Below are 14162 nucleotides of genomic sequence, written 5' to 3' on the forward strand. Positions count from 1 at the left end.
TGTATGATTTACATATTATGATTTACATTATATTAGGCTCCGGTTCAGGCAGTAGGTGGATGGCTACCAATGACCGTGGGAAGTACAACCATGATAGTGACATGTGGTCACAAGCTTGGTAACTGGCCTCACAGTCATCACTCCAAGGCAGGAAACATTCTGCACAATCACTCAGTGATCTTTCTTCCAAATGACTGTACACTGAGTCAAAGTTCAAGTCAAAACTCTTATATTATCACAAATAATATATATGATATCGTAAATTTCTTTTTTCCAACACCTTCCAGCAATTGCTGGGAAGTAATTTGCTTATTTGGAATGTGATTTAGATTCCACTAGATAGAAAACATTAGCTGTATTATGGCCACCTCCAGTATAAGGAATCATTAATAGGAGGCTTGGTGTCATTTTTATGTACGTATGTGTACGCTACATATTAGGCACTGTTGAGAAGCCTACATACAATGGCGCTGTACACCCTGGGTGAAGCAAAGCAGCTGCGGCCTTCACCCAAGAGCCATACCACCTAATTTTTCCCTGCACCTTGTAGTGGGAATGAACCCTCATCCAGCTCTGGCAAAACACTGTCTGCCACAAGGGGGCGCTGGTTCCCTACATGGTGTATGCACTATAGTGTACCTGTAGGATGACCTCACATAAGTTGCCTTCCTGGGGTCAAGAGGTCTGCTCGACCAGACAGACTGAAGATAAGCAATACAACAACATTTAACCCTTTCATTACTAGAACTCTCTCAACTGAAGAGTCATCTAGTGTTTACCTCAGTATAATCCCTAGGTAAGCTACTAATAGGGAACGGGTCACTTAAGACATTTTTTGATGCTCCAGACTGTTGATTCTCTCAGTTGCACAGAATCTTCTAGCATGGGCCAAAATAAAATACCCAAGTGCACTAGTGCAGCAAATAGCTTAAAACACTTAGCAGTGTTATACCATCAAAGTTATATACATTGTCATATGTTATTTCATAATGCCCTCTACCTGCTGCCCAGTATTCTTGCTTGGTGTCAAGATCATCAGTGTCTCAATTTTGTCTGTAAGATAGCCTAAACATATCATTCAAATAGTAACAATATCAGGAGCCTGGAGGCTTGAATAGTGAAAGAATGGGGGTGTGGCTCATTCATTTGGGTACACTTTAGTTATCAAATTTGTTCTGGCTCTATGTACCCAGCCTAGAAAGGAGGTCTGGATGATGATGCTAAACAACATCAATAGCTACCTTAGGTAACCGAAGAACACAATGTACAGTATAAGTACACAACCTAGTGAACCATGGGACATCTTCATTTTATTACTGCTTTCTCCTAAAGATGTTATTCAGCTTAGATCATACTTCTTGAACTGTAAGGCTTAGATATAACCTTAAAAAACACTTTCAAAACAAGGAGGTTTTCCTGTGATGAATAAAATAACTGTGTACAAGCACAAGATTTCAGCCAGATTCAAAGGGTTAATACAGTTTTGCACAAAAAAAATAAGCTTTGTATATTGCTGGTTAGATAAAACACATGCATAGCACAGCATTCCACTATACTGACAAATACAAACAACCATCAATGCCATCAGTCTGTATTAATTATATGGTATGTAACATTATTTTACATTTTTTAAAATATGTACAGAAAAGCACTGTACTGTTGTTGCTCCAGTCTCATGTGAACAGGCATCATGAAATACCATAACAGTGGACTACAGGGTGAAACTGGTCTTCCCCTGTAATTCACCATCCTCCTACTTTCAGATGACTGGAGGGGAATCATGGAACATTTGTATAACTGGGCAACAGCTCTGGTCATGTCAAAGCCACCACATGAAGGTGTCCCTCTCCAACACCTAAACTGATATTGAATCATATAAACAACCACCTATGACACCATTTAACATTATTTATAATGTATACAGCTATAACACTAATTTACCATTTCTACAAGTACAAATACGGTACTTATGTACACAGGGGTACAGTATGAGCATGAGGTAATTGCATCTGAAACAGTAGTTTACCACAGTCTGTTTTGTTGTAGTAAAATTTAATTCTGTTTACACACTAAGAAAATCCATATTATTATTATTTATATTCGTTTCTTGGTTGTACGATTACAAAAAATGGTAAAATTAAATGAACGTCTTTCCTTAGATGTACTGAAGTCTGACATTTGTGAGGAACAAACATGCCTGAATACAGTACACAAGAAATGGAAAAACCAGTCCCTAATGACTTCAGTACAGTCAGCTCAACTACAACACATTCTCCCAAAACAAAAATCATATATAAAGTGCCAGACACTTGTTCAGGTCCTCAAAGCTACTGTAACTCAGTTATATCCACCACAACATGGATCACAGGCTCAAATATGCCCAAATATGGCATTATCTGTCACTGCATAGATGTATCTCCCACAGGATGGTACTGTATACAACTGCTCAGAGGCTCACTGGTGTGGGATGATGATTTGAGTCATGGTGTGGGGTGATGGTGTGGTAACTTTTTTGCACATTTAAGGCCTGTTAGTGGTGGTCACAACTGGCTGGGGAGGAGGGGGATGTCATTAGGGATGGTTCTGGAGAAGCTCTTGACAATGAAGCAGCTTTCTGACCAAGTGATAAATAAATTTTATGTATACTGAAAGCAATTTCATTAAGTATTTCAGGCTTTTATAACAATCACATTTAATTCACTTGCCATAGTTTAACAAGATCTTTACTCTGCATTTCTAAATCATGAACTGATTTCAATAATGTGAATTATGATTTCATTAATTACTGTAGCTATCTTGATCAAATTTGCAGTTTATAATAAATTGCCACTAATCTCTTATTGCTGCTTGAATATTTGCATTACGGTGTGTTCCATCACAAAAAGGAGGATTTCTGGTCTGTTTACAGTTACAAAGCCACACTTCCTTTGTTTCTGGTGCCTTAAATACTAAACATTTCTGCTTAATTTTCAGCTGTGTATTCAAGTGGGTTCCATCACACATTGGCTGAAAAGGAAAAAGACAACATTAGTGCTGTACTGCAATAAACATGATTTATTCAAAAATATACTTTTCCTGAGTAATAAAATAATTTAATTACTACTTTCAACTTAATAATTTTACCAATGGTTTCACTGAATCAGGATAATAAGGAACAGAGATGCAAGTAAATCATCAGCAGCAGCAACAAAAAAAAGTGGCAGCAAATAAGTAAATCTTATTGATCTGTGTAACTAAATGAACACAACAGTCAGTCCCTTACAGGCAAAGTAATACTGTCTCATGGCAATGGAATATTTTTAGAAAACTATCTATCTATCTATAGCTCGACGCCCTAATCCCGCAAAGGGTGGCCGCAGACAAAACGCCTCCAAGTCGCTCTGTCACCCACCATTTGACTACCCTCCCCCCAACTCACCCCCCCCTCTCTCATATACCTCTCTACTCCATCCCTCCACCTCATCCTTGGTCTACCCCTCCCTCTCCCTCCCTCCACCTCACCTACATACACCCTCTTAGTCAGTCTTTGATTCTCCATTCTCTTCACATGTTCAAACCACCTCAGTGTATTTCTCCTAATCCTCTCAACCACATCCACATCCACCCCACAACGTTCCTTCACTTCTTCATTCATTAACCTGTCCCTCCACGTCATTCCACATGCTCCTCTCAAGTACTGTAACTTATTTCCACTGCTCTCACTCCTGACTTGTTCCCCTCTTGCAAAGGTCCACGCCTCGCTTCCATACGTCAGGGTAGGGACTGTATTTTGCAGACGTAAATACTGATCCACTCCATAATGATATATAATAAGACAATAGGCTAACAACTTTTCAAACCCAGTGAGGGAATCTTCGGAGCCCAGCAAACTTTCCAAAGTATAAGCTAATCTAATATAATCTAAAGATGCTGCCATGTTTCCTCTTGAGGAAACCTCGTACTGGGGTTCGTCATAGTAGCGTTGATGTTTTCTATGAACTGAAAGCTAAAACAAATGCCAAAACCAGCTAATTTACTTCCCAACAGTTCCTGGAAGCTGTTGGGAAAAGAATATGAGATGTGTAATGAGACATGTAACAAGGTGAGAGTCTCAGCTTGGACTTGGACTCCATGTAGTCACTCAGAAAAAGGATCAATGAGTGACTGTACTTGTGGCTTAATGTTTCCTACCTAAAAGTGATGATTGTGTGGCCAGCCATCTAGCCTGTAACCACATTCCATTCTCATGGTAGTAACTTCCAGGGTCAAAGACAGCCACCTTCTACACCCTATTATGTATCAATTAAAAGTTTTATCTGTCTCCCTATCTACTGCCTGACTCCTTAATCCCATGATCTCGTACAAAATCCCCATATAGTATTGAGACTGGCTGTAGTATAACTGAAGTTTTCTATGGACTGGATGGCAAAGCTAGGGCTAAACCAACTAAACACTCCCATCAGTTACTGGAAATTGGGGGGGGGGGGGGAAGGAGGTGCACTGGTATAATAACATCTACAGTGGGGCACCAATTTTCGCACCTAATTGGGTCCAAAAATAATGCGCGAAAGTGGAATTAGCGAAAGTTGGGGCATTGTCTTTATGGCAAAAAGGCTAATTGGTTCCCGGTTATCCTAAAGTAACATCAGATTTTCATTTTCACTTGCAATACAGTACATCAAATCACTATTGTACATTGCATTGTGAGATACAAACAATAAAAACTGTACAGTACACATTATATGAGGAGAAACATACCACAGAGACCAGGTTGAGGTGTTTAATGGATGTTGGGGGTAAGTATCCGAGGCGCGTGGCAGGCTTATTTAGCCACGCCAGACGTATTGGTGCCACCTCTTGCTGCCTCGCTACCACCATGCTGTTTCCTCATACTACGCACTGTCGATTCTGGGATGTTAAATATACGGCAGATTTCACTGTTTTTTGCGCCCTTGTCCATGTGCTCAACTATCTTCCTTTTCATTTCATTATTATACTGCCGTTTCTTCACTCCAACACGATACTCTCTTTTAGCCTTGGCCTTTCCTCCCGACTTTGAATGTCCTGGCCACTTTTTATCACCACCACTGCCTCCCGGCCCTCCCCCCACACCACCAGGCTCTCCCCCCACACCACCAGGCCCTTTCCCCACACTACCAGGTATAGTAGAGGCCACTGAACCGTGAGAATCCAACACAATGGAGCTAGCACGCTCGTACACAATGGCGGGAATGGGTGGACAGAGTGTTGACATGACGTCATTCAAGATGGCGGTGGGTTGCGGGTGGGCGGTGCAGGAAATTCAAAGTTCAAAATATTGTCCCAAACCCAAAATTTGTGCACGAAAAGTGGAAGTTAGGGAATATTTGGTGCATGCCGCGAGAGTGGATTCCGCGAATCCTGCTGTAGCGAAAGTTGGTGCACTACTGTACAACAATGCTAGAATCTCAGCCTTTAACTCTTTTCTATCCAAAGATGTTTTGCTCACTTTATTCTTGTTATAAGCTTTGGACAGATATGAACTGCAGAGTTATATATGGCTTTTATTTACCTTTTCACTAGATATATACAACATTTCTATCTATCTCTCTGTAGCCAGATACCATAATCCCATAAGAGGTGGCTGTTTTTGTTTGAGTTTGTGGTTTTGCGGGGAGGAGCATTAACCTTCCACCAACAGACTTGTTGACACATAGGGAACAAGCATGGGTTGGTTACCATATATGGATACCACCCAGCACTGTAAATGGTTTTCTGGCTTATAAGAAACCATCTGGCTTGTCACTCAATGTAAAGCCACCTGAAAAGGAAGGAGGAATAATAATGTGACAGGAAAGATGGGAGAAATAGGAAGAGAGAAGTGCTGACACAGAAAAAGAATGATAAACGTGAAGGAAGAAGTAGGCAGCCCTGCATGAAGTGAGTGGATGATGGTCACCACCATCTACCACAATACAACATTTCCCTGGAGCTAAATAAAATTTCTGAGGAAAGGGAGAATAAAACACTAAACTGAATGAGCTAATACTGCCACATTCAACTACAAATATCAGATTATGATGATAATGAGAATGAGCACAACAAAATGTGTCCCTTGTTGTACGTCTGCATTCTGCTGCACTTCAGAAGCCAGGCTTGTTAGCACTGATTTCTTGGCAATATATTCTGAATACTATATAGCACTGATTTCTTGGCAATATATTCTGAATACTATATCTTAATATTCTCTTGTATGCTACTATATTTACCTTTTATTACTGTCAAGTTTGCATCAGTATCATATAAGAAAATATGAATATACCATGAGCAAATATTGTATGAAAGAGGTGTTACAGAGCTTCCTTAACTGACAAGACTAAAGGCCTTAATCTCACCTGTGATTTACTGTGTCCACAAGCACACCACAGATACCGCTGCCCTTCCTTCAATGTTATCCTGAAGGGCTTCTTGTCATATATCTTGCCCTTCTCCTTCTGGTGGAATTCCCTCTGCCACATTCTCTCCTGTAGCACTATATCTGGGGCCTTGATTGCTTTTGCATGGTACACTGCACTCTGGAAGGGCAAATTATCTTATTTCCTATTCATAATCTTTCCAAAACCTAGTACCAATACCAGAATATTATGCAACTAGTTATACAGAACAGTAAATGTAATTAAAATCGACAATTAGCAGCAGTAGCACTTGTAACCCAGCAATCTATCATGTACAACACAAACCAAACCCAAATGAACCTGTCAAATTACCGGTAGGCTAACTGTTAAAATAAAATTTGTTGGTTCTGGCCTTTGTCATACTAGGTATTCCCGCAGAAATTAGTGCTATTCTTTAATCACATAAGATATAGTCATACACTTTTCTACAATCAGCTTATTAGAGCTCTCCCAAAACAGTCAAAAATCACAGCCACATATAAGCACGTCACTGGAGGGGCCAGGATGAGTGTGCTGTTGGTTACGACGCCCATCAAGGACACTGGAACAAAAATATTACATTACATGAAAGTGTGAGTTCATTGTGACCTACCGGTACAGTTTCACTACAGAGCTGGTTTTGCTTTACATAACTTCAAGGACATTTACTGAAGCACCAGTGGCCGAGTGAACTGGTCCGGTAGTGAAGAACATATCACATATTCCAGTTATCCAGCTTTTTATTTATTACTAATATAATATTACCGAAGAAAATGATCGCGAAAGCCGTAGACACGGTAATCTTGCCGCAATCCAGGAGGCTGCCATGTTTTGATTGTTTGTTGTGGTCGCTTAGTATTAGAAAACGTATGGACAAGAGGCTGTATCAAAGAAAACGTTCATCAAATCAATAACTGTGTTAAAGATGACCATTTTTGTTATTCCTCGAAGGCCAGCGTATCCTACCTTAAACCTTTCTTTTATATACTTCATATTATTATCTATGCCATATACAGTTATTTACATAACACCTTACATCACCACAACGAGCCAGGAAATGTCGGCGTCCTTTTGATTGTGAGAGCACGTTCCAGAACTGCATGCTTCTCTCACGCTTTCAGTCTCAGCTTTAAGCTTCCTCTTCCTTCCGTCGCTTCGGCTGAGTGCTTAGCATCGCTGACTGCGATGCTTCCAGCCCATTAGCGCCAGGGTTGATGAGGGTAGCTGGCACTACTCGACTTGTGTCCAACCACCCTCTATGGGTTGTAGGTAAAATGAGTGCTAAGAGTAACACCACGGAAGTTTACTTTGGTAACCTTCCGGACAATGCAGTGGCCTTGTATCTCAGGATTGTAAACAAATAACTCAACACAGACTCAATTACGGATATGAACACCGCTGCTCAAGCCTTATGACGTCTCCCCCACCTTTGCTTTAACTTTGCTTTTTTCACACTAATAAGCCAGCTGTTAACGTGCCCATACTGTCCATAGCATTTCTCAACCCAGCCAATAATGCCACATATTCCACTTCTAAAAAATCAAATCCGGCTTACGTCTGCAGTTGTATCAAAAAAGATTATTCTGTAGCCTTTTAATCTAGGCGTTTTCATCCACTACCCAGGTTGTCTTCATATTTCTGTTCTGAATTAGGTTACCACATACGCATTACAGGAACTTATGCACCTGAATTTGAATTTAATATACTGAACACAGGCTTATTGTGTTCTAAAGTCGATTTGTCACATGCTTAAAGTGTACATACCATAACTGAAAAAAAAAAAATATTTATATATATCTTGTGCTTGTGTGTGTATGTGTGTGTGTGAGAGAGAGAGAGAGAGAGAGAGAGAGAGAGAGGAAGGGATCGCCAGTGACTAAAAAAACATATATATTTTGTATAAAGCTACCTTGTGTCGAAGTTAATATTATTATCGTGTATTATAGACGGATAGATGGATAGAGTAGATATAGACCTAAATAGATAGATTGATAGACATTGTAGATTGATAGAGAAACAGATACAGGTCAGTGAACACAAAACCAGGAAAAAGTACAAAAAAACATGTTCATAATATGTTGAGGCGTCCGGCAATAGATAGATAGCTAGATAATTAGTAGGTATATACACTCTGCCCTAGATAGATACATATGACTGATAGATTAACATTTAGAAATACATAGAGGTCCTTAATCAAATTCACTCCGAGATATAATACTGTGTTCTTTATATGGCAGTTCATTTACACACTAGGCATCATGAGATCAATATTCTACATGGATTCTGTGGCACTCTTTAGGTTTTAACTCTCTCTCTCTCTCTCTCTCTCTCTCTCTCTCTCTCTCTCTCTCTCTGGAATTAATCGTTCATTCCTTAGATCCCGTGACGTATTCTAAGTTACTACATTCTTCCAATCTTATGATAATTTTCCAAACGGTAACTTACGAGATATTTCGAAGGGAAGGGGTTATGCACAGCCTTCATTAAAATTATCTCTTTTTTTCCATAAAGAGAGGACACAGTATAAGAAATAATTAATAATAAAACAAATCACACCAAATACTGCACTTAAAAGGAAAATTGTGTTCATTTAGGAATTAATTTCTCCACTAATTCAACAGCTTCCTATCCCTTTGAATTTGGGAACATCATTTTCTAATTTCATTTTTGACATCTCGTGACAATTTTTTTAATGTCTAAGAGAATTTTTAAACTATTGAATTTATATATGGCCTTAATGAACTTCAGTTTGAATGAGGTGGTGGAGAGGGACTCCTTCATGTAGTGGCACTAACACTGCCTGGCTATACAAGCGTCCCTTAACTCCCTCCCTGTTCCCCCAAAAGAGGACGGTGGACTGTAGAAGGGAAATTTCAGTCTGTAGTCCACTGGGTTCACTTTTACATGAGCTTGGGGTTGCAACTACTACCAGTACTAGTATGAGAGGCCTTCCTAAATTAAGTAAAACGTCCATTAGTAGCAAAAATAAACAGAATTCAAGGTGTAATTCACTAGAGCTGGAGGATATTAGCCGATTCTAAGTTTTAATATCTGTTCATTAATTACAACATTAACCCGTTCTGTCTCATGATCTATTTTTCACTATTTTCATGCCTCCAGACGATCTTTCTTTCTCACAGGTACTCTCTACATTATTTTTCAGAAGAGTTCCTGTATACCTGAACTCGTAATGGCAGGAGGGGCTCGATTAAGGGTTCTCCACAATAACAGCGTCCTGAATCTCCTTCCTTCGGTGAGTACCATCGCAGTACGGGGGATTCTTGGTTTGTTTACACAGGCACATCGACGCCTTCATGTCCTTGGGGGCCTTGAAGAAGACTGGATGCTGTTTGATCTTGAGACGGAAGCGACTCCACAGGTGCGTCCCATCACAGAAGGGCTAAGGGAAGAAAAAAAGGGCTGTATGAGACTGACTAGGAGAGAGAGAGAGAGAGGAGAGTGAGAGGAGGGGAACCATGGAGGAGATGGAATGATGGAGTGGAGAGACATATGAAAGGGAGGGTGTGAGTTGGAGGGAAGGCAGACAAATGGCAGGAAGAACAAGATACCGGTACATGGGGAGTTTATATTTGCCTGTCTATCTGTCTGTCTGTCTATCTGTCGATCTATCTATCTATCCATCCATCCATCCATCCATCTATCCATTATCCATCCATACACCAACCCACCCACCAGCCCTCCCATCCATCTATCTATCTGTCTATCTGTCTGCCTATCTGTTTATCTATCTATCTATCTGCCTATCTGCCTGCCCCATTATCCATCTATCTATCTACCTGGATGCAAAATAACTCGCTAAAACAATTTTGCTATGAAACTTCCTATACTAATAATACGGAAAGCTAAGCGAACATGCACGGCCCCATGGCCCCAGTGAGGTGGCATATACAGACGGTTCGCAGCATTGTTCCTTAGGCGATTTACTTTGCTCAGTACTCCTTAAATATTCCTTTATTCTATGTATATACTTTTAATATCAACTTTGCAACAGTAACATACAAGAGAATACTGAGAATAATTTGCAGAATAATTCGCCAACTTAATGGTGCTGCGAAATCTCCAGATCCATTTGAAACACGGCCTTGAAATCATAATTGTCACTCTCTCTCTCTCTCTCTCTCTCTCTCTCTCTCTCTCTCTCTCATGTATGTCGATGTATAAAAACTAGGTAAGCATCACAATGGTGACTAGGTGCAATATGCAAAATAAATCGCTTAGGAAAAGGTGTTACGTAACTTCCTATGCGACTTGGCCACCCAATAGCGTCAGCATTTCTTTTTTTTTCTCTAGACTTTAGTGTGACTGGGCACAAAGTATCCATCCATCCATCATCCAGTCATATGTCGCCCCATGAGGAGCGTAGGAATCCGGGGCTAGACAAGTTGGTTCTGACATTTAAGATGAGAGTGACCAGCCTCACTCATCCCTGAGTGGCATTACGTGAGCAATAAACCCCAACCACCCCTTGGATATAAACCTACACTGGCTCAATCCGATCGGAGCGCCTTAATTACCCACTTAACCACCAGGCACAAAAACTTGGTTATATGGTTACCACCCAACGTAGTATATGGTTTCCTGGTGTACAGGAAACCATTTGGCTTGTCACTCAGTGTAGAGTCACCCATAGGCAAAAGGAAGAGGAAAGAATGAAGGAAAGAAAGACAAGAGGGAGTGTAAAGTCACCCGTAGGCAGAAGGAAGAGGAAATAATGAAAGAAAGACAGAAGAGGAAGGAAAGAAGAGAGGAAAGGCCAGACAACCAAAGCAGCACTACATCGAGTGAGTGGATGGTGAGCTCCCCCACCTACCACGAAATAAATCTTGTTAGTCACATACCTAATTCTTCCTGTAACCACACAAAGTCAAAATTTTAGCCACACAAAGTCCTTTTTTTTTTTTTTTTTTTTTCCACAGTCAATTTTTTTTTCCACACAGTAAAATTTTTTGCCACAAAGCCAAATAATTTTACCACAGCCAAATATTTAGCCCCAAAGTCAAAATTTTAGCCACATACCTGGTTTTTGCTGTATCCACACGCACACCACAGGTACCGCTTGCCTCCCTTCAAATCCACCTTCATGGATTTCTTGGAGTGGATGCGTCCCTTCTGCTTCCACTCCGGGTCCACTGCTTCCTCCTTTTGGGGGTTAGGGGGGTCCTGCGTTGATGTAAATCGGACGGGGTTCTGAAAGGGCGAAGAGCAGTACGTTCTTTATCATCATTATCGTCATCATCATCATCATCATCCATCATTATCATCATCATCATCCATCATTATCATCATCAGCATCATTATCATCCATCATCCATCGTCATCAGCATCATTATCATCATCGTCATTATCATCATCATCATCATCATCATCATCAATCTGTCTCAGGTTTGACTTTGCTCTGTGATCTTGACCTTTGACCGATTTTCTTAAGGACGACTTATTTTATCCATCCCTGACACTTAACTCTTCCTCCAAGATTACTAAAAACTGGATCAAGACTGCCTGAGATGACCTGACCTATAAATTTGACCTCTGATCCTTCCCTGTGACCTTGACCCTCGAGTGATTATTCTCAAAATCGAATTCCTTCGTCCTTGCCTTACCTTCAATCCTTCCACCAAGTTCGGTCTAAATCGAATTGACCACCACCTATTGCTAAAAAAGTCAGTCCCTTATTTGACCCTCATCCCTTGCACCAAGTTTGGCTAATCTTATAGAAACTTGGAGTTGTTTCACACACACACACACACACACACACACACACACACACACACACACACACTGAATACTAAATTACACTCCATCCCTTCGCAGACGTGGGTCTAATCATTCATCACACTGAAGCGATTAAGCCTACCGTGTGTGTGTGTGTGTGTGTGTGTGTGTGTGTGTGTGTGTGTGTGTGTGTGTGTGTTCATTTGAGGCCTAATCATGTACCCATTTCAGGCTCCACAGATCAATAAAATCGTCTGACATTAAGTGGAAAGTGATACCAAAGCCTCGACTATGAGAACTTAAAGTGGTGACAGCATCAACACTCGGACTTTGTAACTCCCTTGGCCAAATCAATAATCATCCGACGTTACGTGGACCATGACTGACAGAAATTAAACTTCAGGTTGCTACACTCGCTTTCCGCTAAATAAAATCGTCTGGCTTTAGCAGGAACAGACTGCTAGAGTTGTACGAACATGAGATGGTTAATGACTTAGAAAAATGAAAAATATTAACACGTTTAGGGAGAAGGAGGGAGCCCCCCAGCTATGTTTGTAATTCCCGCCAAAGACATGTGTTTATGCTCACAAGGTTCCAAGGTCTGTGGCTATGCATAAACCTTCTGAAATTAAATTGTGTATAAGAATGCATCTTTATAGTCTTATCTTCACTGATACTGCTATCACCTACTTAACAACCCATCTTGAGTGAATGATGACATGAACGCCGCTACATGACAAATTTATTCACGATAATATCCAGATGCTGAGTGGACTTGTTTAACGTATATATGGGCTATAAGATCGTTCTTGAGATGGCCTAATCCGGGTTTCAAAGTTCTCTCTCCCCTGCACCTCCTAGACTATTGATTAACATAACCCATACGTAACCGCAGTCTCTAGCATTCACCTCTCCTCTCCGTATACAGTAAACAGCTCCTTACCGTGGCTAGAACCCGTGATGATAAGAGGAAGGGCAGCCTCAGTACGGTTCTCACAGAAGCCATAGCGATACCTCCGTTCTCTCACCTCTCCAGAAGAAAACTGACGATTCATACCCTTGGTGACGGACGGAGGCTTGGGCAAATTCGCACACGCTAGTCACTTCGATAACATTTTGCTCTAGTGTACCCCTTCCTGCTTGGCCTTCTGCGGCAGTGTTCCCTAGAGGTTGGGTTTGTACTAAATGATAAATGAATGAACAGATAAATGAATAAAAACAAGTGTCAATTTGATGACATTTGCCCCTCGTATTTGTCATTATCCCTTTGCTCTCGTGTGCCTTTTCCTGCTTAGTCTACAGCAGCAATGTTCTCCATAGTGTTTGGGTTCGTACTAAATCAATCAATAAATAAACAGATCAATAAGTACAGAAATTAATTAGCGAACCCCCTGCAGGCAAGGACATACCAGTGGTCCCTCTCACATCCCTTCCTTAACCCTTTCCACACAGTGATTTAGGTTTCATTTAAGTTACTATCTCACAACCTTATTCAACCTGAGAGGGTCTGTGGCTAGGGAGAGGGTAATAAAGGCTGCATCTTTTACCCCAGTTCGCAAATCCCTGTTACTTGGCTCTCGCTATCTATCATCTGTTGGTTTCTTTGCTGGGGAGTAAGATCACACACAGATTTTTAAATTCTTCAAGATTTTGCGTGTCATCTTGAGCAGGAACCATGAAAATCTCCGTATCCTTCCAATCTTAGTATATGTACTGTCGAAGCAAGAGTTTCTTAGATTTTGATCCCTTCAGGTGATTTTATTCAGCTTAAGGAAGAGAGCTCGAGGTGAAGGAAGAGATCTCGTAGCGAAGAATGTGATCTCGTAGCGAAGGATGAGATCTCGTAGCGAAGGATGAGATCTCGTAGCGAAGGAAGAGATCTCGTAGCGAAGGATGAGATCTCGTAGCGAAGGATGAGATCCCGTGGTGAAAAGCTTTTACTACAAGGCATTTTTCTTTCTCCTCAGTCTGCCTCCCATCGATTATATTCAAGTTAAGAAGGACCTGTGTTTGTGAAGGGGTAGATGGACCTGTTAG

At 40.8% G+C, this 14162-nt stretch overlaps 2 protein-coding genes across 2 annotated transcripts; both read right to left on the reverse strand.

Moving 5' to 3' along the window:
- Positions 1–1554: 1554 nt before the first annotated feature.
- Positions 1555–7227, reverse strand: LOC145416415 (uncharacterized). Its single transcript, XM_080285362.1, has 3 exons — positions 7158–7227; positions 6354–6533; positions 1555–3006 (listed from the first exon to the last, which is right to left on the reverse strand). The coding sequence occupies exons 1-3, from the start codon at positions 7218–7220 to the stop codon at positions 2830–2832; spliced, it is 420 nt and encodes a 139-aa protein (XP_080141488.1). The 5' UTR covers positions 7221–7227; the 3' UTR covers positions 1555–2829.
- Positions 7228–8619: 1392 nt separating this feature from the next.
- LOC145416418 (uncharacterized) lies at positions 8620–13145 on the reverse strand. Its single transcript, XM_080285366.1, has 3 exons — positions 13069–13145; positions 11430–11600; positions 8620–9792 (listed from the first exon to the last, which is right to left on the reverse strand). Exons 1-3 carry the CDS (start codon positions 13129–13131, stop codon positions 9601–9603), a joined length of 426 nt encoding a protein of 141 aa, XP_080141492.1. The 5' UTR covers positions 13132–13145; the 3' UTR covers positions 8620–9600.
- Between the last annotated feature and the right edge of the window lie 1017 nt (positions 13146–14162).

Source organism: Coenobita brevimanus, chromosome 106 (assembly GCF_032717465.1).
Source record: "Coenobita brevimanus isolate Jiangsu-jjx chromosome 106, ASM3271746v2, whole genome shotgun sequence".
In the NCBI taxonomy this organism is placed as follows: Eukaryota; Metazoa; Arthropoda; class Malacostraca; order Decapoda; family Coenobitidae; genus Coenobita; species Coenobita brevimanus.